Raw genomic sequence first — 25,637 nt, 5'->3', positions numbered from 1 at the left:
AAATTACAATAAATCACAAATAACTACATTAAAGTTAAAACAAATTATTAAGTAATATCACAAGTAATGAAGTAATAAAGCACAGTCAAATTCAACAAAGCTAAATAAAACAGAATCAATACAAGTTTACTAAATGTATTATTAAAAACTGGAAATTTGAGGAGGTATTCAGAGGGACCTCTATGTATGAGTAAACATTAAAATTTAAGGTTATAATTATTGTTTGTTTGTTTCTGGAAATAATGTAATTTTGCAGTCTTTTCTTGTCTCGTGTTTCTAATTACCGGTAATACCTTAAATGGCCTAAGAGTACTTAGGACACTTTCATAAACTGTTACATAATGTTCCACTACAGGTACGTGTTGCCATCGAGCGCGGCTGTTTACGTCGGAACCGTCTGCCACACACAGGACTCGCCTTCCCAGAATTCCATTGTGCGCAGGCGCAGAGTGCGTTGCCTGACAGTGGTAAACAGACGTCAGAAGGGAGTCTTCGCCTCGAGTCAAAACAAAACAAAACAAGTCGAAAAGATCCCGAAGGAGTGAATATTTGTACCGACACAACAACAGGAAGTTTTAGAAAAGTCAGCGCGGACTAGAAACGGGAACTTGGATGAAGTTATCGGAGGCTTTTCACGGACTTTTCCACGGATTGTAAACTCTGGAGTAGCAGGAGCTTAAGCGGCTAACGTTACGGAGGCTATCGGTGCTGTTTTCAAAGTGCGGCGAGTGGGAGCCGACAGACCTGCGGGCGACCCCAGTTTCACCCAAGCGCCTGCGGAGAAACTGTGAGGCTTGGTTAGCGACACAACGAGACGAGGGTCGGCTGAGTTCCGGGCTGCGGTCGAGTGGGCTTTTTAAAACCCGCTTCTTCGAGTATCGTGTGCCGCGGCAGGACTGTGGGGAAACATGGCAGATGGTGACATGCGCCCGACCGCAATGTGGCGGACCGTGCAGACCTGAGGCGCGGACTTCTCGTTGCACATTTCTGTCATCTCTCTAGTGTTATAAACAAACCCCGAAGCGTCCTTACTGACATCTTATCCTCGCCGGAGGCTCGTTTTTCCCACCAGAAGACAGACAGAGACGTGTGCCAGTGTACCGGGGCAGTGTTGAACAGACCGCCAGCTCGGACAGTCAGCCGCCGCACATCTTCACTTTGACTGACTAAGCCGCACCGGTTAGTGGATGTCTGCGGAACTTAAAATAAATAAATAAATAAACTTTGGTCGTTTTCTCTCCCTTTTTCTGGTCTTGTGGAGACCTCAGACTGCCCGGTTGTTTACAAGAACAGCCCGAAGCTCCTTTGTAACCGCAGCCAGCTAATCCTCGCATGCATACTGCATAGTTTCACAAGAAAACTTCACGTGTGAGTTCACAAATTTAATCCGCAATAATTATAAAATCTCCACCCGCATATAAACCACTCTCTCCTTGAAAGTAAAATATAGCAATGTAAGCGATTTTAAATGGCTTCAATTTCTATTTTTAGCCACACATGTTCATATATATTTATTTTTTCTTATTTATTATTATTATTATTATTATTATTATTAATAATAATAATAATAATAATAATAATAATAATAATAATTTCCAGATGCGGCCCCAAACCCCGTCTAGGTCCAGATGTTTTGGTGCTCATTGTCATTGTGCGACTATCTTTTTAGATTTCATTCAAACAAAGAGAGTCCCGCCCCAGCCCTCCTTATTTCTATATAAATCTGAAGGTTTATGATAGTTACTATTAAGGAGATTATTTGGGTTCCCTAATCTCCAATCTGAGGATTAACCGAGGCTATTGGCGTGTTCAGATTATTACGTCTCTTTTCTAGGCCCTTCGGTTGACACCCCCGCGGAGGGTGAAGTATATTGTTTGTTTATTTTTGTTTGTTTATTTATTTATTTTAAAGCTGGTGTGTTTGTTTTCTCTTAAGGTGTCATCGGCTCAAACTTACCTGTCAAACTTTAAATGTTTTAAGTTGAACACCTCTCTGAGTGGAAGTTCAGAGGACCGCCATGGAGGAGTCGCCAGTGCCCCCGATTGACCCAGATTTTGAGCCGCAGAGCAGACCTCGCTCTTGCACGTGGCCGCTGCCGAGGCCCGACATCACGGCTGTCAAGTCGGAGGGGGCGGACGGCGCCGAGTCCGCCGCCGGGACCCCGCCCGCTGACGAGGACAAGCCCGAGCCCCAGCAAATCGCGTCCGAGCCCGAGAAAGCGGCTGCGGCGTCCGTGGAGGGCGGGGTCGTGGCCGGCGTGGGCGGACCCGGAGCGACGCCGCGCAAAGGATCCTCCCGGCGCAACGCGTGGGGGAACCAGAGCTACGCGGACCTGATCAGCCAGGCCATCGAGAACTCACCCGAGAAGAGGCTGACGCTAGCGCAGATATATGAGTGGATGGTGAAAACTGTGCCTTACTTCAGAGACAAAGGAGACAGCAACAGCTCCGCCGGCTGGAAGGTGAGGGCTTCATCTGCAGGGAATCATCTGAGTCAGTACACAGCCAAGGTTATCTTTATGTTTATGGGCCTTTTAGTTTTAAGAGTTAAGCTGAACTGTAATAAAATAAACACTTAGGTCCACCAGGTAAATGTGTCAGTAGGAGTTTTTCCTGGCACACCACAGAGCTGCATTAAGAGTTAAGGCAGAGAGTGTGTGTGTTTCCTTATTTAACCCAAGTTTGTGCATAGGCTAGCCATTCTGGTTGTCCTAGTTTTAAAAATAAACTAAAATACTTAACATAAAGTAAATAAGCTTTGGGAAAAGTGGTTAAACATATTATTAATCACAGTTCTGCTTATTTTCCTTTTAGTGGGCAGGAAAACCCCTGGATGGCATTTACAGGCAGTACTGAGGTTAATCACGTGACCTCGTGCACATTGTTAAGAGTTGTAAACATTTTGGAGGTGATACAGCTACTAGTTGCTAGGTGGTTGGCATTGGTTGTTGACTGTCACTGGGAGGACTGGGAGCGCTTCATACAACATGCCTCATTTACACAAACGCCCCCCAAACGCTTAAGTGCTTTCTATCTAACAGTCACACTCTGATGGTTGCATCAGGGATGCTCAAGGATGTTTGGGGTGGAGACTGGAGCAGCCAGGGATCGATCCACCAACTTTCTGGTTGTCCTTGGGCAAGATACTGAACAGTCTGAATGTTAGATAGGAGGCACCCAGGTAGAAAAAGAAGTGCTGGTGTGAGTGAGGCATGTTGTGTACATGCTTTGAGTGCTCGTGTAAAGAAGCGATCAATAAGAAGCAGTCCAAGTTAAATAAAAAGCACTGGAAACATCTTCATTTTTACACTTTTGACAATTTTGTCAAGCTACAAGAAGCACGAGGAGGCTTTGGTGCAGATGTTTATTCATACTTGTGGTGTCTGCGTCACGCCGGCTGCCTAAACAGCATATTGAGTTTGTATTTTAATACCTCTTCTGATATTGTTATGCTAGGAGGAGACAGATACCTCCTCAATAAAACTAAAGCTGAGGCCACACTCATTTCTACTGATGTGGACCCTGTAATCGAAAACAGCCACACCGAGACCCTCTGGATGAGGTGATCTTAGTCCGATTACAAATGAACTCCAGAGCATTTTGTTTATGATCTGATCCCGATCTGACACAACTAGCAGGTGCAAGTATAAGCTAAACAGCTTCCTGTAGCATTCTGCAGAGTACTTTACTGTAAAGTTAATGTAAATTCTCCGTCTTATCCACTAGTCAAGAAAACCTTACTGTTCACTCTTTTTGTTGCTCCTGGCCCAGACAAATCTGGCCAATACTTGGATGTTTCTGGGGGAGTCCATTAATTGGTCACATGATTTGAAGTGATGCGTTTTTTTAAATTATTTTTTTCTTTTAGTTCATTTGGAGTTTTATTTTTGTGAAAATAAGCCAAACACCTGAAAAAGCTACAAGTTTACAAACTCAAAAACTGATTATAATGAGAATAAACTGACTTCATGTGTGAAAACAACATGAAAAAAGCAAAAAATGCTGAGCATTAAAAAACGAATGGAAAACAAAATTATAAAAAATTCTGAAATATAATAACTCTGGATAACTAATGACACCTTTTTTAACTCTTGTAGAATAAATGATTAGCTCTGAAGGGAATTTTGAGATACATTTTTGTACTGTTAGCAGACGGGTGGTTCCCAGCAAGCGTTGGTGTGAACCCTTCGAAACAAAGTTGTAATTGCTCGGGCTTATTACCGTCTAAGATCGTCTGTTTTGGTATAAACCCTTTTCAAAGATAATAAATACATTTTGTGTCATCCAAGATGAGACAAAAACTATTTTGAAAATCCTTTACTAAAGATTATATCCACAGTAGCCATACTTTAATTTTATTATTCTCATTTAAAGATAAGTGATTAATCTGCAAATCACCAGTGTAATAAAAGCAAGTTTCACCACTCTGCAACCAACTTGAAATACCTTTGGGGAGTTATTGTAAAGCATTATTTAATAAATAAACTTTAATTTCAGTGGCTACTTGGATGTAAAAATGCATTCACGGAATAAAAAGTCAAATCTGTTAAAAAACACAAAAAAAGTAGAAAAGTTTGCTCCAAAATAAGGTTTAAAATGCTTTTTAATCCTGAAAGTTTTCATTCAGTCAGCATCTTTTCTGTTGCTGGATTCTCCTGTGAGTTTCAATTCATGACTCTCTCTTCATTGTTGTGTTTTGTGTTTTTTTTTTTTTGTTTGTTTGTTTTTTTACCTTTTGATTTTCAGAATTCAATTCGCCACAATTTGTCACTCCACAACAAGTTCCTGAGGGTACACAATGAATCGACCGGAAAGAGCTCTTGGTGGATGCTCAACCCCGAAGGAGGCAAGACCGGCAAGGCGCCGCGTCGCCGGGCTGCATCTATGGACAACAGCAGTAAGCTGCTGAAGAGCCGCATGAGGGCCAAGCAGACCAAGAAGCAGGCGGGAGCGGCCGGCCTGGGAGGCACCGCAGGTGTGTTGCAGGGCGATGGTGCCACGGGCTCGGCGGGCGCGGACAGCCCTAACTCATCCCAGCAGTTCTCCAAATGGGGGGTGAACAGCAGCAGCCCCTCGTCCCGCGGCAGCCTGGACGACACGGATATGTGGACCACCTTCCGCCCGCGCACGAGCTCTAACGCCAGCACCCTGAGCGGACGTCTGTCCCCCATAGCTCCGGGCCAGGAGGATGACGACAACCTGCCTGATGACGGCCTGCTGGGGCGGTTCTCTGCCAGCAACTTGACTCCCACCCTCACCGAGACGCTCATGGAGGAGCTGGACCTGATCGATGGCCTCACTCTGATGACTGGACAGCAGGGAGGGGCCAGTCCCAGCACAGCCCCACCAGCACCTCCCACTCCACTGCCCTCCGCCTCCACCCTGCTGCCTCGAGGCTCCAGCTTCCCCTCCTTCCATCAGCTTTCATCCAGCCTCCCACAGGCCCCTACCCACACCAGGGCCACAACCTCCGTGTCTCCCTGCGGGCCCGGCAGCAAAGAGCAGACGACGTTCAGCAACTCCCTCTTCAACCCAATGCCCACCCCCAGCTCCCGTGGGAGCGGCCATTACAGCGCCCACGTACCCTCCAGCTTGGAAGCGCTGCTCACCTCCGACTCCCCTCCTCCCAGCGATGTCCTGATGGCTCAAGTGGATTCCATCATGCCGAATTCTGGAGGGGTGGGAATGATAGGTTTGGGCACGTCTGTTGCAGGAGTAAGGTTGGGTAAGGGGTTGGAGCCGAACACCGTGTCCCCCATCGGGCTGCAGGCACAGATGCAGCCTCAGCAGCATCACCTTCACCACCAGCAGCAGCAGCAGCCACCACCACCGGCGCAGCAGCAGCAGCAACAACACCAGCAACAACACCAGCATCACTCTCAGATGGAGTTGGGGATGATCCTCTCAAGTCTGTCTCAGGACCCGTCACAGGTCTCTGCCCTCAAAGCCCAACACGCCGCGCTACCAGCCGTTGGCTCGCAACACGGGGGGCCCATCACCACCCTGCCGGAGATCAGTCCGTTTGGAGTGCCGTCCTGCTTCCCCACCGGTCCGGGTCGGCTCCCTACGGACATTGACATTGACATGTTCACCGAAAACCTGGATTGCGATGTGGACTACATAATCAACAGTGACCTCATGGACGGAGACGGCCTCGATTTCAACTTCGACCCCATGCTGCCTGGAGGCCAAGGCTACCCGGGACCGACCACCACGCAGGGCTCCGCTCACAACTGGGTGCCCAGCTAATCACTCACCTGACCACACGGTGTTAGCCAGGTACAACAACCACTGTCAGAGACACGAACTATTTACTAGTCTAAAGAATTTTTAAAAAATTGTCTTTAGGTGTTGAAAACTTAAATATATTCAATTCACGGTGGTGCGAAGTAAAGAAAAGCAGCAAATCTAGAGAATATTTAGCATTTTAATTCAGGATTTAGTGAAAATGACCTTCGGTGATCAACTGTTCCTTAAAAAAAATCTATATTATTAAATGAAAAAAACTTAATATTTTCAGTATTTTCCGACTTTCTAATCTAAAGCGTTTTTATCTTTATTCTGTTTTTTTCTGTCACTGTAGATTGAATATTTCCACCCCTTTTAGTTTTTTTCACAAAGATCTGCTCATTACTCACAGCATTGCATGCAGATATGGCTAACAGATCTTCTCAAACGGCCTTTTTAAGCGACAGCGAGGTGAATGATCCTCTCTATCGTCTTTGCAGGAAACTAATCTCCCATCAAGATAACGTCACGCAACCACCGGTTGATCCCTCCTCCCTGCTGGCCGAAGATGCTTGTCTTCAAAGCGCGCCGTTTCTCTTGGACTTTTACAAACGAAGACCTCACTCATATCACGTGCCAAGACATGCAGAGGACGCGGAGGAGATTCAGGCTACTATGCACAACTTTCTGTTTATTTTTATTTTGTTTTGTTTTGGGGGTTTTTAAATAACACTCGGACGATTGGGCTGCTAGCCTTTTTTGTTGTTGTTTGTTTTTTTGTTTGTTTGTTTTTCACTGCAAACTGATTTTTTTTTTAAATGTGTGACTTGATGGTTTTTGGTTTGGTTTTGTTTTGTTTTTTTAGATTGACAAGACAAATCACCTATTTCCCCGTCCCCACCCCTCCTCCCTCCCTCCCTCCCTCTGGCTGGAACGAGTTTCCACTTTAGTTATGTTACACGACAAAAGCTTTAGGGCGGATATGGTACTCCGGATCTCAAAGGCGCTGGTTTGAGAGACTTGATGGACTGTTTTTTTGTTGTTGTTGTTTGTTTTGTTTTGATTTTTGGAGAAATGGCCAGTTTTCCCGCTCGGCGTGACTTGCCAGACCAAATGCTCGTCTGAATGAGGTACACTTGCCCTGCTGCACCGACCTCGATACAGATAAAGCGAGCGAGAGGACTGTTGTGAACAGGTGGAAGATAAAGATGGGACGGCCGGAGGCATGAAACATGTGGTTGCACATCTTGCCCTGATTAAATGTACGATTTTAAATTCATGATTTTAGAGAAAAGAGTTGAGAGGGTATGTACTTGCAGTTTGGCATTTTTTTTTTTACTTCAATCCATTGTGTTAAGGTAGATGTCAGAGGGTGTTTTGTTTTGTTTTTTTAATCTCTGATGTGCAGTTGAACTAACAAAATGAAGAAATGGGATTTGTGAATTTACACACGGGGCATTCAAGGGTAAATCCATACGCTAACGAGTGATTGGTTGGCCAAGTATTACATTGTCCTAGACAGCTGACATGCCTCCACTGTCCAACCTGACTTCTCCTTCTTCTTCTTCTTCCTTTATTTCCCTCGAGCCTGTGCATTTTCAAAGCACTTAGGTTTCCTGCAACACAGGGACCCCACACTAAAAGATGCATCCATATTAGGTTGTACCATTTCAAAAGAAGAGAGTTTATGATCCTGTAAATGTACAAATTGCGCAGGTACACGATGCTATGCAGACCTATCTTTTGAAGGAAATTTGAGAAAGAAAAAAAAAGTCCCTCCCTCAAGGGTTTGTTTTTGCTATTTAACATTTTCCCGATATATTGTTAGACGTTTTTTTTTATTATTCAGTACTAACGTTGGAAAAGAAAAATTAATTCACTGTGTGAGAAGTACAAAAAAAGAATATATTTGATGATAGTTTTAATATACAGTTTAGATGGAAATCAGATATTAATACGTATGAATATATTACTAATGACAAGTGATGTTTTTTTACACATTGGAAGAAGCATTCTCAGATCATTTTTAACTGTAATTTTCTATACTTTTATTTTTGTAAAGAATGAGATGCATGTAGATTTCTTTCTTCTTTTTTTTTTTACATAACCAAAGGAACACTAATATTTGCATTGGCATGGCATGTAGGGAGCGCTTGGGCCTGAGTATACTCAGTGTACATAAGCTTTGCAAAACAGCAAATATACATACATACATACATACATACACACACACACACACACACATATATATATATATATATATATATATATATATATATATATATATATACAAGCGAGAGATACCTGTAAGGTGACTTTAAAAGTTGAAAGAGGCAAATACTTGACAGTTTTAAAGCAGATTTCCAGCCGCCTGCCTCGTGCTTCCTGTTTTCTTTTTTCTTTCTTTGAGTCCAAGTAAAAAAAACGATTTTTAAAAAATGCATCAAATAGGAAAAAAACTTTCATCTCAAAACGAGGCTCATGCAACCGTTACCTCTCAGGAAAAACAACACTTGTGCACAGACCTAATCAGATGCCGGCAAAAAAATAAACAAAAATGAATAAATGAACTTTATTTTGCACAATTTGTCTTGTATGCAGACTGGAAACGAACTCACAGCTCCCCCCCTCCCATCCCAAATTTGACTTCACCTTTAATTTTAGCTTCTCAGCCGTGTAAATCACAGCTAGCTTGTCCCCTCGGTTGTTTTGTTTTGTTTTGCTGCCAATATTTAAAACACTATAGCACGATTTTACTCTGTAGCGACGCTTTATTTTGTCATCTCTCCCCTTTCTTAACTAACTTTTTGTGTTTTTGTTTCGTTTTTTTAATTTAATTTAAAAAAATCCCTGGAGTTTATTATTCATCATTTCGCTGTAGCTGTGTGAATATGTTAGCCTCTGATATGTTTAAAGCACTCTTCTTCTTTCTGTTTTGTTTTTGTCACCCACAAATATTTCCTTTTTTTAAAATTCTCATTTGTTTGGTTTTGTAATGGTGCTAGATGTCATATCAGTTGTGATGTTATCCTGGAATATGCCACAATGCAAGGGGTGCATATCGGGGGAATTTTTTTGTATACGGCACAAGGATAACGACTTGGTGTTATGGTAGAAGTTCACACGCAATCAGTAGGAATTAATACAGAACCCCTACTGTGCCGTGTGAGGATATTATCATGTGCACACAAGTTAATTATGTCCGCAGGGGTTATTTTAATTCGTGCAAGAGTTATTTATCTCCTGCAGGAGTTATTTACCTTGTATGCACTAGTAATTTATATTTTGCAGACAAGATTTGAAAAAAAAAAAAAGACTCCATACTTTCCTCGTCCTTGTTATTTTTATTTTTATAAACCCGACCCCTGACCCAACCTGGTCTTTTAAATCTAAAAGCAGGGTAACTGCACTTATTTTGAATCATAACACGATTACTTTTGTTATTATGTTTTGCACCCTTTTTTCTGTTTTTTTCCCCCTTAACCGAGTTCCACAGTTGGGGAAATTTTAGTAACATCTGACTAAAGGAGCGGCGGCTGGTTGGTGAGAATCTACTTTGATGTCTCTAGTTTACTGTTGCCTCCTTGAAGCAGTCAGGTGTGATGTTATTACTTCTCTTGTGTCTCCCCTTATGTAACTTGTGAATATTCTTCATCCTTCAGCTTTTTTAGCAGTTAGTCCCTTCATGTTTTTACATTTTAAATCGCCCCTATTTGATACAGTATTGTAGCATTTGGCAAGGGTGGATTTGTTTTTTCCATTGGGGAGGGTGGGAAGTTGTGCATAAGCCAATTATGTTAATGATTTTTTTAAAATCATGTTGATAGTTTTTTTTTTCATCCCCTGCGCCCCTCTTTATTAGTTTTCTTTCTTTACACATTGTTAAAGTCAGCCAGAGATGACAAACAGTTCTGAACAGCAAAAATCGATTCAATAAACTGTTTAACCCACTTTTCCTGCTCATTGATGACTTGTGACGCTTCAGACATGGTGCACTTGTGCAGGTCTTCCACTAGAGGCCGCTGTGATCCAAGGATCCCGTCACTTACGTACAGGTATGCACTTTGTGCTGGTAGTTATTCATCTTAAAACCACGTCACAGCCTTCCTCCCCATCCTTGTAATACCATTTGGAAAGCATCTGATAGGCAATAGCCTAATTCTTCAGCGTGACAGTGATCCCCAAACAATGCCAATACAATAAAAGGATACCTGGATAGAAAAACTCACAACTGAACTCAGTCCTGGACTGGCATTCCCAGAACCTCAGAATTATTGAAAAATCTTGACAGAGAACAGAAAAAAACACGGCAAACATCCGAAGAAGTCCGGAGAACTATTCCTGAAGACGACTTAAAGAAATGACCAGTTCAGGCTGTGTTGAAGAATAAAGGTCATATTAAATATTGACTTGTACAAACACTGTTTTTGCCTTGCATATTGTATTTCCATGCATATATCACGAGTACACTGGCCAGTTCTCTGGCACTCAGCACTATCACTGATGAAATCTATCACTAGAAGCAAGCAGTCTCTTTGCAGTGACCTCAGATTGTGCTGATGATATGTGATGCCCCATTTACCTAAAAATAGGTAATTCAAAGATATTTGATGTCGTGGGAAGTGATAAGACATCAAATCAAACAACTGAAAACAGAAAATCAGGCTACGAGCGCTTGTTTCTGAACTGATAGCAGCAGCACTGATATAGCACTGCCCCCCAGTGGGCATTCAAGAAGCTGCAAGTGGCCTATGTAAAATAAGAGATGTTTTTTATACAATTATGTTTTCAATTACTGTAAGTATAAACAGGAAAAAAATCAAATAAAAGAAACCAATAAGATTTAAATCACACCTTTTGAAATATGACTTGTGAATCAGAGTTAAAACTGAGCCAAAGGTATCAGCTGGCAAAAGGATTTATAAGAAATTAAATGTCTGGATGGACCACAGAGCTTTTAAACTCTAAGTAGCCTCAGGCTTTTCTCTTTGGAGGAACAGACAACAGTAGGCAGATTTATTTTTCATAGAGCATCTTTATAGAAAAACATTTCTTCACATTTTCCAAAGAAAAAACAAAACAAAACATTTTTTTGTCTTTGCACTTATTCTCTTTTTTTAGGTTATTTATTTTAAGGTAAGGTCCTTTTTTTTTTTTTCCTTCTTTTTTTTTTTTTTAAGTCTACTAAAGTTGAACATTTTTAACATCCATCTGTGTCAAAGGCTCTTGCTGAGTTGCTGGGGCTTGTAGAAGGTGTCTGTTAGAAAACATGGGCGTTCACAGCTGCAACGTTCATCAGAACCGGCTCCGACCAACACCAAGAAAGAAAATATGAACTGTTCCCACTCTGGCAGGAAAAGCTTTCCCGCCTGTCAGCCGGGCTCGTTTCCGGCCCACGTTCAGCCTCCAGTCGTCACATCCTTCCACTTCAGCAGCACTCCAGTTTTAGCCTGAAGGCACCTGTGTTAACAGCGCTTTTTGCTTTAGTCGATATGGACTTCAGTTTCTGTTCTACATCCTGCAGTTACCAATTCTAAATCTACAGTCTGTCACACTTCTACAACTACCCAGGCCGCAGCATGACAAGTAGGTCCTACTGTCACCCAGAAACAAACAAAACAAAAAGTACTCCAAAAGTTTACAAAAAAAAAAAAAAAAAAAAAAAAAAAACTGTAAAAAGAAAAGACAGAAAGGAGATACAGGTGTTATTAACAGCTACTCTGCACATCGCTCTGCTAAGTGTACCACGGGTTCTCTGCTGTGATGATCTACTTCGATACAGTTCACACAAAGAAAGAAAAGCTTTAACACAAAGCCCCGAACAAAAGTCTGAACTCACATCATCACCGCCGCAGATCAACCTTAAGTGTTATTTATTTTTAAAATTGCTCCAATTGATTTTTTGTACTTTTGTGAAAGGTTGAGGTCTTAAAGGACCCGTGGTCTAACATTTAGTCTCTGATTTGATAGTCTCTGAAGCGTGTCAGTGGGGAGGAAAAAAAAAAAAAAAAAAAAAAAAAGTGGCTCAGCTTACTCGTCGCTGTAAGAAACAGCTTACTGACTTCTTCAGATTAGTTTCAGAGAGTCTCTGTGCCAGAGCTAAACTGAAAATATTAGAGCAATATTTCACTGAAATATCCTGAAATGTGTACCTTCACTCAAAATCGGGGCTGGGAAACAAAAGCAGAGTCTGAAAGTTTGAGGACAAACAGTCAAATCTTTTTCTCTTTTTTTTTTTTTTTTTTTTTTTTTTTTTTTTTTTTTTTTTTAAACACGTCGTAAAGACGAGACCCACAAACTCAGTATGTCTACTCATTAGCTACCTTGCATTATAAATATATAAAGTTTAAAAAAGTGCTTATTAAAAGAAACTATAGTGATGTGATAACTTCCAGCAGTGTCATTCTCATTTTTGTTCTTGACCAGCATTAATACGAAATGTCAGGGAGAGCAAAACGGTCGTCCTTCACAGTCCTCCTCCAACACTGACAAGGATTGTCCACAAAAAAAAAAAAAAAAAAAAAAAACCCCAAAGAACTGGTCTCCCATTAACATTCATTCAACGTGTACACAAAGATATACGTTTTTGGAAAAGCATAGTTAATACAAAAGGAGACTTCTCAAACTAAAGAGGAGAGTATTGGCCACTGGTAACACACTGCTGCTGCGACCGACTGGAACACAAGACGACAGGTAAAAATTAAAATAACTAGCAATAATTGCACATAACCTTCGAGAGCCAAGATGTCTGATAAGAGGACTTCACAATAAGATGAGTTGCAGGAGGGGTGTGGCACGCTATGGTTTAAATATACTGGATCTGAGGAGAAAAAGCACATTCAAAGAGGCACAGCTGCAAACGGTGCAGCTCTGTGTCCTTAAAAGTGCCGCTCTCATCCCACGTCACCGGCTGCTCTTCAGATGTCTTCATCCTCTTGTTTCCGGGTCTCTCTGTACCGGCGAAGAGTTTTAATGACGTGCCTCTACATCCTCTTAGGCAATCATGTACTGAGTGATGGCTCTCAGCGCGTACAGCAGCTCCGCCTGCAGCCGGGCCTCCATGATTAGTAAGTTTATGTGTATCTGAGGAGAGAAAAAACTAAACATTAACACCGAGGGCTGATGCTAGTGATAAGTAACAGTTTCTGGGAATGTGTTGAGTGGACAGGTTGATGTGACGGGGAATGCGCACATTTGTTGGAGTTATGCTTCTAGTTCAAATCTGTGCTGTAGGGGGCGCCAGTATTTCTCCCTGGTTTGAACATGTAAACCATGAGCCACAATGCATTTCATCCTTCTGCACTTTGTCCCTGCTTTCCCATCTAAAAGCTAAAAATCACAGAATATATTTAAAAATCTACACTGCAGATACACCATAACCCTACACCCTGACATCCACCTGCAACATCCTGCAACTTTAATGGCCTGTTCAGTACTCTTGTTTCCAGCTCTTCAGTTGGTTCAGAAAAAAGCTGGCAGAAAAAGTGCTGAACTGACCAGCTTGGAGAGAGAAATCCCAGAGCAATGCAGGCACACCAGTACGAGCATAAAATACCTGAACTGGAAGCTTCTCGGATGAGAGGTGAAACATTTTCAAGAAACTTAAGTCGCTTTCTTTTTAAGCTCCTTAGACCAAGTATAAACCTGTATCAATGTGGCTAGAGTCAATGCGGTTCTTTTCCCACCTGATTTTAGCGTTTCTTGGTTTAGTTTTAGTTGATAATGACCTCAGTTCAAAAGCGAAAGCTCTGCTGATCCTGCCAGATCCTTGTTTTCCTGCATTTGTGCCAAATTAAATATTGCGGCTCTCACTTCTAGCGTCATACGTTGTTTGCAGACATGACAACTTTCTTCGTAACACGAAAAAAAATAGTCTTACCCGTTCTGAAGTCTTAAGTGGAGTCCATCTCAGCGGACACACTGGAGTTTTGGTGGAGTCCGGAAAACAGGCCACAGCCTTGACGTACAGCTTCAAATCTCGCTCCAGCAACTGGTTCACTTCACCGTAATCGTAATCATCGTAGCTGCGACCAAAAGCAAACACAACTTTAACTATTGAACACACACACACAAAAAAAAGCAGGTTTCTGTACGTCTCCTGTATTTTTTATTTTTATTTTTATTGTTTCGGCACAAAGTGGCAGCCTCACCGTATTCCTAACACACAGTGGATGTAATTCCAGATCGCCCTCTTCAGGTCGTCACTGTGCAATGAGGAGAGGGTGGCTACGCTCCTGAACCGGTCATCCAGGAGGTGCCCAATGTCAGAATACAATCTGTTGACTAAGGAGAAGCCGTGATCTTCCCAGGAATAGTCCTAGAGGGAAAAAAAAGGGGTCACATGAGTTTTCCTCATTGTGAGGAGTTCTGAAAATTGCAGTCAAATAGAAGAACATAACATTTTTTTTCCTCGTGATTGATGCCAAACCTTTAATCTATAGAGCTTAAGTAGTAAATATTTGAAACTACTTTTCAGCATTAGTAATGCTTTTATTTGCTCTACTTTTGTTTTATTATGATCTCCTAAGGCTAACCCCACCAATCTATGTACCATGCTGTTCTTCATTTTGTGGTTTTTAAGAGGCATTCATTCGTAAAATGATCCAAAAGCGTTGCAGAATATGATTTTGTTATGATTCTTCAAGATTTCTCCCAGATATGTACTAAGTCCTATCTCCACACAGAAAGATCCTGGCCAGATGATGGAAACCCAGGCCCTTCTTGCTCTGAGGCAACAGTCAACTGTGTCACCGTGCTGCTTCCCATCAGAGAATTATGCCTTGTGCGATACATTTATTAGCGGACATCACCTTCGCTTTGTTTTCAGTGTTTAGTAACTGCTAAACTACAAGCTTCGGGCTCTTCCTGCCATGTGCTTCCTGAGCAGCTGCCTCACAAGCCAGGTCTCTATTGTGGTGGTCCTCAACATTTTTCAGCCGCCCCTACAGAGAGGACATGATGCCACTAACAAGCACAAATGGAGGACAAGTTAAATGATGCCATTTGGGGGCAGCTTGAGCTGTGGGATTTAGCTTTTATAGTGAAAGTAGGAAAAAAGTAGAGGACTTGGAGAAAAGAGACTCCTAGCTCTCTGTTGTACTACTTCTTCTCCTGTTAACAAATACAGATTTTCTGGTAATTTACACAAAACTTACATTTCTAAAAGCTCTCATATCTATTTTCATTTTATATTGTGCCTTATGAACTGGACCATGATTAAGAAAACGCATCTAATTAAAATATGAAGGGGAAAAAACTTCAACTCACACCTTGTTAGTTATTCCTCTCCTGTTGGTCTGTGAGCCAAAGCAGTGTGTTAAAATGTCAAAGAAAGTACTGATTAACTCACTCTGCCTCGGGCTGCCCGATACCAAATTTACATGTTAATTTGGCTACCAGCATCTCAAAGTGCTTCAGACTGTGGCACAGATGCACTTCAGCAGTGGAGAGTAATAAAACTGTGCTAATGTCTTTAATAGACACCAGCCAGACAATCGGAAACTCAGAACAAAAAACAAAACCCTACACATAATCACACTGACACGTTCACTGCTATAAAAGACACTCACCTGAACTCTGAACACTTGGAAGTGGTCCTCCTCCTTGCGCGCAAACTCCTGATAGCAAAAGTCAGGGTCTGTGATAAAACGCGAAGGATCTGCGAGGCATATCATCTCCTCCTCCTCCTCCGTGTCTTTAAAAGAAATGATGAAAGCAAAGGAGATGATGAGGCTAAGTAAGGAGTGGTAAACGCTCAGGTTTCACACTGTGCGACTTCACTAACGCTCGAGGAGTGAGTGGGAATGTCTCGGTGGTGTTACCTGTCTGCTGGAGTGTTTGCTTTTCACGCTCTTCCTGGGACTTCTGGATCCTCTCCTTCAGACACGTCACATCACCACTTGAGTCCAGAGACTGCCGATAAAAAAAAAAATAAAAAAAAAAGTATCTCATCAAGTTTGATATATTAAAGCAACTGCTAAGGGTACAGAAATAATCTAATTGCGTATGCAACATCAGAAAATATCCAACTGAATTTGATGATATTTATCAAAGGAAAAATACTGAACAAATTAATCGGTCATTTTACACTATTAAACATTTTTTCCAATCCTTATTATATGATGTAAGGCCAGTGAAATAAAAAAAAAAATACACTCCTAAAATACATTTTCATCTGGTAAAACTGGTGATATTTACTTTGGCTATCTTGGCCTTTTTCTTCTTATTCCTTTCCACAAGCACCAGTGGGTTGAGTGACACCAGTATTGCACATATTGGTCCCTTTTTTAAAGCTATTCTAACTATTTATGAACTAATTTCAGTTTATAGCTTCAGATATGTATATAAGTATATTTTTACCCGTCGTCGAGTTATGTGTTCGGAGGGAGTGGCGAGGGACTGAGGCACATTGGTGTTGCCGTTGGCAGCGTCACAGGGGCAGAAGGTCGGCGGAGTACCGTTGGGAGATTTGGAGGAGAGAGGGACAAAGTCTGCGTCTGTGTCGCATCCAAACACAAAGCTGCAGAGGGAGTGGCAGTGGGCCAGGATCACCACGGCCTGCACCAGCTCAGCCAGTGACCAGCACTGCTCGCCCGCCTTCAGCAGCGTCTGGAGAGCAGAGGCAAAAACAAACACACATTTAGAACGAGGAAATGAAATAAAACAAAGCATCCAAGTATTTTTTTTTTTTTTTTTTTTTTTTAAATACTTATGCAAATGTTACATTTTATCCGTGGCCTGTCTTTGCTGTACCTGGATATGCGAGCAGGCGGTGAGCCAGGGTTGGTGGGCCAGCACTTTGTTAATGTTGTCAAGGAGCCGAAGGCGAAGGGGTGCCGCCTCCAAACCCTGCAACCACTTGGGATCCCCGCCCACCCTCAGAAAATGCGTTGAGTGCAGGTACACCAGGTAGTTGCAGTGATGACGTGCTGCAGCCTGTTAGTCACAGGAACAAAGATGAAAACTCAAAAAAAAAAAAAAAAAAAAAGCTTTGTGTATGTTTGGCTGCATGATGACAGCTGGTGAGAGGTTTGGATGTATCCTAGAGAGAAAAGCCAGGTCACTAACCATGATGGCGATGTAATGGCGGTATGGCAGCGGCAGGGGGCCATCCATGTGCAGGATGTAATGCTGTGTGCGCAGGAAGCTCTCCAGGTACTGAGGGTGAGACGCCATCTGCTGAGACACGGCATCTACACTCCCCCTGCTGACCAGCAGTGACACTCGCTCCTTCTCACCATTCACCATCATCTGCAGAAACAGCGACAAGGACGAGAGAGACGGTTGGTTTCTGGAAGAGGGACCTTAAAACCATATTGTACCATAAGATATAGTTCTCCCATTTTGTGGGAAATCGCTATAATGGCTGAAACAAAGTGCTGACAGAAGAAAAAATATATATATATATGAGAACATTAATGGCTGTGAAAAATCTTAAAATTATGCTGGATGAAGCTGCTCTGAACTACACCACTGTAAATCCAAAAGCTTTGGCTCTTTGGTGGAGTTTGGACGTCACTAAAGAGCGACTTTGACATTTTACAGACAAAGCAATCAGTTAATCCACAATGGGAACACATTTTATTATTTAAAACTGGCAATAAATAAATATATGGGACAAAAAATAAAAATAATTCAGTAACCCGAGGATGACTTTTTGGAGTAATCATTAGATCTGTAGGAAAAAACAGGCTAGACTTCTGTGTCCGTGACATGGACCGAACTTGTTTTATCCCCCATAAATCAGCTGAAAGAAAAACAGCCTTGGGAAAACAGCAGTGATACAGGCGCCACTGGCAAGTGAGCGCATTCCTTGCATTATTCCTTCTCCAAATAAAACAAGCAAACAACAGTAGCTCAGCTGAGAGCTCGTCAGACAAACAGACACCATGGCAGGTTGGCTGCAGCAGGGCCAGATGCTTCCTAGTTCAACACCACTTCATTATTATCAAACACAGAAGCAGCACTGTGGATTTTTTTTTTTTCTTCCAAAGGTACTTCTACTTCTGTGAAATGAAAATGGACAGCAGCCTGCTAAAACTACAGGGGGAAAAAAAACACCCATGTTTTCCTTAGAAAAGGGGATTTACATGCTGGGAGGAAGCACAGACGAAGCAACTAATGTGAAAGTTGAGCTTAAGAGGCCTTGAAGAGGGAAGCTCATGAGCAGCAGCAGCAGCAAAGAAATTCATAAGCCCTAACAGACAAACAAGGGAGCGACTGGGCTCAGGAGCCAGAGGCCAAGAGAAACAGACCCATGCGGAGAGGGGAGCTGGATCGCCCTCATGGGCACAGCCTCTGTCACCATCTTACAATCGGTTCTAGAAAAAGGTGTTTGGGAACTCAGCCATGAGCAGGAATCAGCTCCACTGTATGTGAAACCCGAGTGTGGACGGCACTCATCAAAGCCAAATGTTTCACTCCAGTTTGGCAAAGACTTCTCCCTTTAACAGCTGAACGTCTGTCAAGGATTACTACTGTCCTGTCAAATCACAGACGCCTCAGCTTATGTCACAGATAGTCGTAGCAAATGGCGACTAGAAGGACTCGCTGCTTAATTTTAGCCTTGTACAGATCTTTGGTATTCAGCTCCATGTGGTATTTCACTTCTCCCTGCAGTCGACCAGGGTTTCCTCCTGATCCTGAAGGAGGCTCCACCTCTTGACCTATTATAGACTCCATGCTCAGATCTTAAAAAACATGTCAAGACAGCACAGATTTAACAAACGTCACACTGAGACTGACTTATTTGTATAAACTACGAGTTATTTTAACTCTAAGGAGAATGCAAGGGAATAAAATGAGCTGGCAGTGAATAACGCAAGCTTAGATGCAAACCCTGACCCTCATTTATCTGTCATCATACATGAGAAATGGTTTGAATGGGAATGTAGAGTGCACAGGTGCCTGCCAATCAAAACCTGACAAGAGCACATTCACAAGAGTAGGTCTGATTAGTATGCTGAGCTGCAGAATCTAGGTTACAGCTCCATCAAAGCACTAACTGGCTCGATGGGGCCTGCACCGTGAAGAAAACACACCAGTCAAATAATTAACATGTAAGGAGATCTGCGCCTGTTTTTTTTCCTAGTCTTTTCATTCCGGCATGAAATGGACTCCAACATAGATCGATCATACTTTTAGGCAAATACAAAAAACAATGACCAAGATGTGCAAGCACAGAAAACTTCTTTATAGGACTAATTATTTTCCAAGTAATTTTGCTGGACAATATAAAAGATGTACTGCTGTGATTTTTTGAAATATTGCCAACTCAGTGAACAGATAAAGTACCCACTGGGGACACTCAAGTTGCTAAAATTACTGTTTTATATTATTATTATGCACTAGTACCTGCGATGAAAGAGGAATCCTGCCTCAAGTGTATACCCTTCTCCCTCACAGTTCATATTACATAAATCAGATATAAGAAAGTGAGACACCATTTCATCAGGAACAAGCTGGAAAGGGCTCAGGATGGGTTAGGATTATGATGGAGGAGAGCACAGAGGCTACAAAATAACTTGCCACCAAGAAAGGAGCTGTGGCTGCTGCCATTTGGAAGTTTTTCAGTATATTACAAAAAACCCCAAAAACAAAATCTTGTTCTGACCCCTCAGACTGTGCACGAGGCTCAGCAAGCTCAGCCACACCACAGACAGTATAAAATAGGAATGTAAGGCAGCCGATTGTTTGGTGTTTTAAAACCAGATTATATGAGCAGGAGACTGACTGTGGCAGCAAACCTCACAATTTCTCAATCACAACTTGTCAACCAGTACAGAACATATCCTGGATTATCCTTTTAACACTTAAAATGACCAAAATTTATAAAACAGCTCTAATGATTTAGAGGGTCCAAGGGCTGTTTTCCAAACCATTTCTATAGGATCGTTAATCTTTTTACAACACTGTCAGCTGTGAGAAAGAATGCACTGGCTTCTCGTTTTAGAGCCTGAAGCTATCTCCATGTTTGTGTATCTCCACCTGTCTATGCTTGGGTGTGATTTTATATTTTAAATACTCCCATGAGAAAAATAAGCAACTGTAAACATATATAAAAGGGAAAGTATTTCAAATCAGAGATGGGTATGGTTAACAGTTAAACACCAGTCTACAATCCCATCAACATTATGACAAACCCTCGGCAAAATGGGAAACTAACCCTGAAAATGGCACTGACACTCACCCTGCTGATGCATCTTTTCTCGGTGTGATTACTTCAGCTAAAAAGGTTACCGTTAGAGAAGTCAAAGCCAAAATTAAGGACTTGTGCAAAGAACTAAAAACCCACAGTGCTAAGCAGTATTGTCAAATTGTAGCAAACACCCTGCATTCGTCATCACACAGAAAAATACTGACAACACTCATAGAAACACACAGAAATCAGAAAAAGCAACCCTCTAATTGTCATATTCTGTTAATTTTCAAATCTGAAGTAAAATAAGCAACAAACCTACTCTTTTAGAGACTGAGGAGATGGGATTTGCCATCACATAATCAAAGAGGAAATTGGTATTTTGCAAATTTTCAAACATGTCTGGACAAATACAAGGTAATAAGTCAAACTGAAACAGGAACTACAGTGGATGTGAAGGCATTCAGAAAGCAGGAAATGACACATCCTACAGGTTTATGGTGTCTGTTGAGGACACAGAAGCAGAAATCAAATAGAAAACAAAGAGTTTACACTATGCTCATCAATACATTTCATTTCAAAAATCCTAAATTTTGCTATTTTTTCATGTCCTAGCTCTGTCTTGAAAGTGATCTATCTTTATCCAAACTAATCAACATTTTCTGATTTATATGCGCTGTGGGAAAAGCTTTAGGCAGATGTATTATTGTCCCAATACCCAGCTTTATTGTTATTGCCTGATAACAACCCAGAGAAGCTGCACATAGCTTTGACGAGGCGATACACTCCTTACTGGCCACCCACATGAACAAAAAAAAAAAAAAAAAAAAAAAAAAAATTGCACTGAAAGAAGAGAGAGAAAAAAGGGCAAGTAAGGGTGGGTGGTCATATAAAGCAGCATCATGTCTGCAACTGTGTATGCTATTACAAAGCATATTGTGGTTTCACATGTACACTCGGAAGCCTATCAATTCAGCTTACAGTACACGCAGAAACAAAGCAATTTTTTGTAGTCAAAAACAGGCCTGAGGGGGTGACATTAGAGCGTTGCTGTATTCAAATCACAAGATGCAGTCAAACTTGTGGCTTGCCTGCAAAATATTAACATAAACAACCCACAGTAGGGCCTGCTGTGAAAGAAAAAGATTCACAGGTGCAGATCATTTGACATTCAAAAGAAATCTCCTTTTTCCTCAACACGGGAGAGGACAGATAATTTGTGTATTGATCAGAGAGGACTACGGATGAAATGAAAAACAGGGATGACGTCACCGAGAGGAGGAAAGGTAAAGGGAGACAAAGACAGGCTTTGATAGCTGGCTGACAAACAAGCAAGGCTAGGAAGGAGAGCGCTGGACTAAGATGACACACAAAGAAGAGAGGAAAATTACACCAGCAGCCGCTTCAGTGTGTTGGTGCGTGGTGGGCTGCAGGAGGGGGCTGCTGCAGATATAGGAGAAGGACATTCAATCTGCATTCCTTACTGAGTCTGGAAGGGGTTCAACCTCATCATGCGCCCACCTTTATCACCAGAAGAAGCAGCTTGGGGGGGTGGGGAGGTGTTGCTCTTGCAACCTGAACTTGGGGAGTAGTGCAAAACAAACCAGCTGCAGCCAAGATTGGAAAAGGAGAAGGAAGGGAAAGAAGCTGGAGCTTCACATACAACACAACCAAGATAAACAAAACACTGTGCTGCAGGATGATTGGGGGGGGGGGGGGGGACAAAGGCGAGCATACATACTGCACATGAACGATGGGACCTGTCAGAAAACATGGCATGCAGGTAGAGCAAGGACACTGTAGGGGTAGAAAAGACTTTCCCTGATAATTAGGTCTCACAAACAAGAAAAGGGTTTAAGGTTATCAAATCAAAAGGCAAATGCACGGCCAGTATATGTTGCTTATCGTTTGTCTCCAGTTGCAGCAAATTTATGTAAAAGTATAGCAGCAGTAAAAAAGAAAAAAAAAAAAAAGCAGCGCATATTAGTCTTTAAACACAAAGTAGCTGCTCACATTCCTGCTTGTTTTGTTCCATTTCTGGACCTCTAATCTGCAGCAAATACGTCTCTTTCGGGCTACAACTTGGGACAGCGCCCCCCTTTTGTTGTGAAGTGGAAAAACACCGGCAGAGGAGAAAAACAACTTTGATTGGCAGTCCAGTTGAAGCCAGCAAAAAACAGCACAATAAAAAAAAAAAAAAAGTTGCCAACATTTAGAGGCACCGCAAGCGACAAAACCCGCACAATGCCCGTCAATCCTTGAGGATTAGGTATGTCTACACGCTGAATGTGTCCTGCAAAACCCGTGCTTGTGTGTTATTTAGGAGTAAATATATGGTGCTGCATTACTTCACAGCCACTTCTCTCCCCAAACCTTCAGATGATGTCATCGTCACCTGCAGCTTTCTCCTCACACTGCACCGTCTTATCGGGCTCTTAGTGCACGGACACATTAATAATCCGCAAAAGCGAAGCCAAATTTAACACAAATATTAAAAGGAAGCGTTTAAATCTTCTCCCTCCTGTGGCAGAACAAAGGCAGAGCCGTCATCTCGCAGTTTGTGCGGTTAGGGTAATGTGTTCGGGCCTGGTTTTATTTACAGAAAAAAACCCAAAAAGAGAAACAGGTAAATTTGTAGTTTTTATCGGTCAAAATTAAGCGTTAAAACAGCGAGAAAGCGCTGCGAGCTTTACGTGACGCTTTAACGGCTGGAGATGGAAACCGAGCTCAGTGCGGTCCTAACCCCCATATTCAACCACTAAAACCCCACTTCTCCGCCGTCAAAATGTCATCTAAGTCAAACTAGTTTTCTTTGTGAACTGTTAAGCGTTAGCGAGCTACAACGTAAGTTTGCTGCGACTGTTTTTTTCCCCTTTCCTTTTTTTTTGGTCGCTAATGTTAGCCAACCGTTCGTTAAAAACTTTGAAAAACAGTTAAATGCAAGCTAGCCGTCGTCTATCACCTCGTTTTAAGCTTTAAAAGGCATTGAGAGTGAATTCAAGAGCTGCCAAAAAAAGGAGATGTTTTCTTTGATATAAATGATCCCTTAGGCAAATGAATGAACGCTACTGAGTTAGCCGCTATTAGCTTCAATTGTCCTAAAACTAACTTACCCCCCTCCCCCTTCTCTGTCGAAATTCAGCTAACCTTATAACCTACCTGTTTCTGGACTCGCTGGCACTGGGTTCTCAGGGGGTACTCCATTTTATTCGTACAGAAGATCATTTTCCAAAAAAGTGTGCTATTTCATGGATGCGGCTACGTCCTTTCTTGGTGCTTTACCAGCTAGCTAACAAAGGCAGAGAGCCGCTGCTGGCTTCAGTCAGTCTGTAGCTGCAGACCGGACTGAGACGAAAACCTTCCTGCAGCTGAGCTGACAGCTCCAGTAACAGTGCGTCCAATCAGAGCGCAGGGGGGCGGAGCTCCAAATGCTAATGAACATCTGCAAACAACCGAGCAGAGAGAGGCGAAAACAGGCCGGGCAGACCGCGGGGCTGGACTACTAACTTACCCTGGGACGGGAAAGTTACTAGGAAGGAGCACTGCGTGTTATTTTAGCTGCCACTAAAGACTTCAAGAACGCACAGGTTCCCCTCCCCCAACTTTATTTTCATCAACATCATAAACAGAACTGCAAAAAAGTCCACAGATGAAAGAAAAAGAGACAAACAAGGAGAAGAAAAAGCAAACAAGAGAACAAACAAAACACTATACTAAACACGATTATATGTAATAATGCCAGGGTGGAAATTAGATGCATCTTAATTCTTTGTCTTAACTGCTTATCCATTTCAGAGGATTAGTGAGGAGGAAGTGAAGGTAGCTATGAAGATGATGAAGAGTAGAAATGCAACTGAATGCCTGTAGAAGTGTGGAGATGTCTAGGGGAGAGGGACTTTTTAACCAGATTTGTTAACGCAATCTTGAAGAATGAGGAAAGGAGAAGTGTGCTGGTGCCAATTTTTAAAGAACAAGGGTGATGTGCAGAGTTGTAGCAACACTTAAGCCATGAAGCTGTGGGGAAAGGTGTTAAAGTTAGGTTTAGAAAAGAGACACTGGGATTAGCGATGCCAAGAGGGCACATACAGATGTGATGTTTGTTTTGAGATTTTTGATGGAGAAGTGTAGAGGAGCTCAGGAGCTGGACTGTGTCTTTGTGGGTCTAGAGAAAGGGTATGATCAATACCAAGAGTGGAGGGGCAGAGAAGCACGTGAGGGTGGTGCAGGGTATGTATAACGACAGCAAGACAGTGGTGAGGTGTGCAGCTGGAGTGACAGATGGCTTCAAGGTGAGGGTGGGATTACATCATGGATCACCATTGAGGCCCTAATTGTTTGCAGTGATGGTGGACAAATGAGGCCAGAATGGAGTCTCTGTGGACTCTGATGTCTGCAGATGACTTCGTGATCTGTAGTGAGAGTAGAGAAGAGGTGGAAGAGGTACGCTCTGGATAGAAGAGGAATGAAACTCAGTAGAAGCAAGAAATGACACGTGTGTATGAGAGGGAGGCAGGTTTAACACTGAAGCTAGAAAGAGCAGAGGTAGTGAAGGCGGACGAGTTTAAATACCTGGAGTCAACCATCCAAAGCAACAGATGGGGCACAAGAGAGGTGAAGTTGAGAGTGCAGAGAGGGTAGAGAAGAGTGTCAGGCATGATTTGTGACAGAAGTAGAGCAGTCGCAAGAAGAAGAAAAAGATTCAATAAGGAGAATGGCTTTATGTCTTATTTTTACGTTATATTAGGAGGTGCTATATTGTTTAGACCCATCAACAAAGCCTGTACGTGGTTCCTGATTGTGGAATTTTACAAAAGTCATTACTTTTCTTTCTTAGCTGTTTATCCATTTCAGGGTCATGGTGGGGTTTGAACATACCACAGCTGTCATGGTGTGTGAGGCAGGGTACACCAGCCCATCACATGGCTAACACACTACCATTCACACCTACAGCCACTTCAGCATCACCAATTAACCTAACCCCATGCATGTCTTAGGACTGGGAGGAAGCTGGAGTATCCAGAGGGAACCCAGTCACAGGGAAAAAGTCCCTACCTGCCCAGTGGTTTTAAACCCAGGACCTTCCTGCTGTGAATGTTGGTACAGCAAGAAGGTCAGGATAGGTTCTTTTCAACTTATTTTGGGTAAAGTAAAATATATTTTTTTTATCTTGGCATTGTTTATAAAGGTAGCTATACCTGTTCAAAATAGTGTGTTTATGGTAGAAAAACAGATGAAAAATACTTTTATTTTCCAGCCCACAAAAGACACATTT

At 42.3% G+C, this 25,637-nt stretch overlaps 2 protein-coding genes and 2 long non-coding RNA genes across 7 annotated transcripts in view; 2 read left to right on the top strand and 2 right to left on the bottom strand.

The window, feature by feature from the left end:
* The first annotated feature begins 418 nt into the window (after positions 1 to 418).
* foxo4 (forkhead box O4) lies at positions 419 to 10,179 on the top strand. Of its 4 annotated transcripts, none has more exons than XM_040015497.1 (4): positions 419 to 1,179; positions 1,982 to 2,462; positions 4,747 to 6,279; positions 6,729 to 10,179. In XM_040015497.1, the coding sequence occupies exons 2-3, from the start codon at positions 2,019 to 2,021 to the stop codon at positions 6,247 to 6,249; spliced, it is 1,947 nt and encodes a 648-aa protein (XP_039871431.1). In that variant the 5' UTR covers positions 419 to 1,179; positions 1,982 to 2,018; the 3' UTR covers positions 6,250 to 6,279; positions 6,729 to 10,179. The 4 variants fall into 4 exon arrangements, with proteins under 4 accessions (XP_039871431.1, XP_039871430.1, XP_039871429.1 ...); XM_040015496.1 differs by having other exon boundaries at positions 419 to 1,368; XM_040015495.1 differs by having other exon boundaries at positions 420 to 1,179; positions 1,937 to 2,462.
* A 1,212-nt stretch (positions 10,180 to 11,391) lies between these two features.
* On the bottom strand, positions 11,392 to 23,734 carry sesn4 (sestrin 4). The gene is made up of 9 exons (XM_040015498.1): positions 23,525 to 23,734; positions 17,296 to 17,478; positions 16,981 to 17,163; positions 16,588 to 16,836; positions 16,050 to 16,140; positions 15,798 to 15,922; positions 14,379 to 14,545; positions 14,108 to 14,252; positions 11,392 to 13,311 (listed from the first exon to the last, which is right to left on the bottom strand). Exons 1-9 carry the CDS (start codon positions 23,588 to 23,590, stop codon positions 13,222 to 13,224), a joined length of 1,299 nt encoding a protein of 432 aa, XP_039871432.1. The 5' UTR covers positions 23,591 to 23,734; the 3' UTR covers positions 11,392 to 13,221.
* Positions 18,214 to 23,518, bottom strand: LOC120723787. Its single transcript, XR_005693823.1, has 2 exons — positions 20,883 to 23,518; positions 18,214 to 20,852 (listed from the first exon to the last, which is right to left on the bottom strand). It is a non-coding gene; the product is annotated as an uncharacterized LOC120723787 (long non-coding RNA).
* LOC120723786 overlaps positions 22,196 to 25,637 on the top strand; it is a 16,977-nt gene continuing 13,535 nt past the window's right edge. The window contains exons 1-2 of the long non-coding RNA XR_005693822.1: positions 22,196 to 22,304; positions 23,383 to 23,387. This is a non-coding gene — a long non-coding RNA (uncharacterized LOC120723786). The remainder of the gene's footprint in view (positions 22,305 to 23,382; positions 23,388 to 25,637) is intronic.

This window comes from Simochromis diagramma, unplaced genomic scaffold (assembly GCF_900408965.1).
Source record: "Simochromis diagramma unplaced genomic scaffold, fSimDia1.1 OVJJ01000685.1, whole genome shotgun sequence".
NCBI lineage: Eukaryota > Metazoa > Chordata > Actinopteri > Cichliformes > Cichlidae > Simochromis > Simochromis diagramma.
Note: the sequence above shows the minus strand (reverse complement) of the source record. Positions and strands in the feature narration are given on the sequence as shown.

Coding starts and splice junctions, on each gene's coding strand:
- foxo4 (XM_040015497.1), top strand. CDS start 2,019: ATGGAGGAGTCGCCAGTGCCCCCGATTGACCCAGATTTTGAGCCGCAG. Junction 2,463..4,746: donor ACAGCTCCGCCGGCTGGAAG/GTGAGGGCTTCA, acceptor TTTGATTTTCAG/AATTCAATTCGCCACAATTT.
- sesn4 (XM_040015498.1), bottom strand. CDS start 23,590: ATGATCTTCTGTACGAATAAAATGGAGTACCCCCTGAGAACCCAGTGC. Junction 16,837..16,980: donor CCGCCTGCTCGCATATCCAG/GTACAGCAAAGA, acceptor TCTGCTCTCCAG/ACGCTGCTGAAGGCGGGCGA. Junction 15,923..16,049: donor GCAAACACTCCAGCAGACAG/GTAACACCACCG, acceptor TTTCTTTTAAAG/ACACGGAGGAGGAGGAGGAG.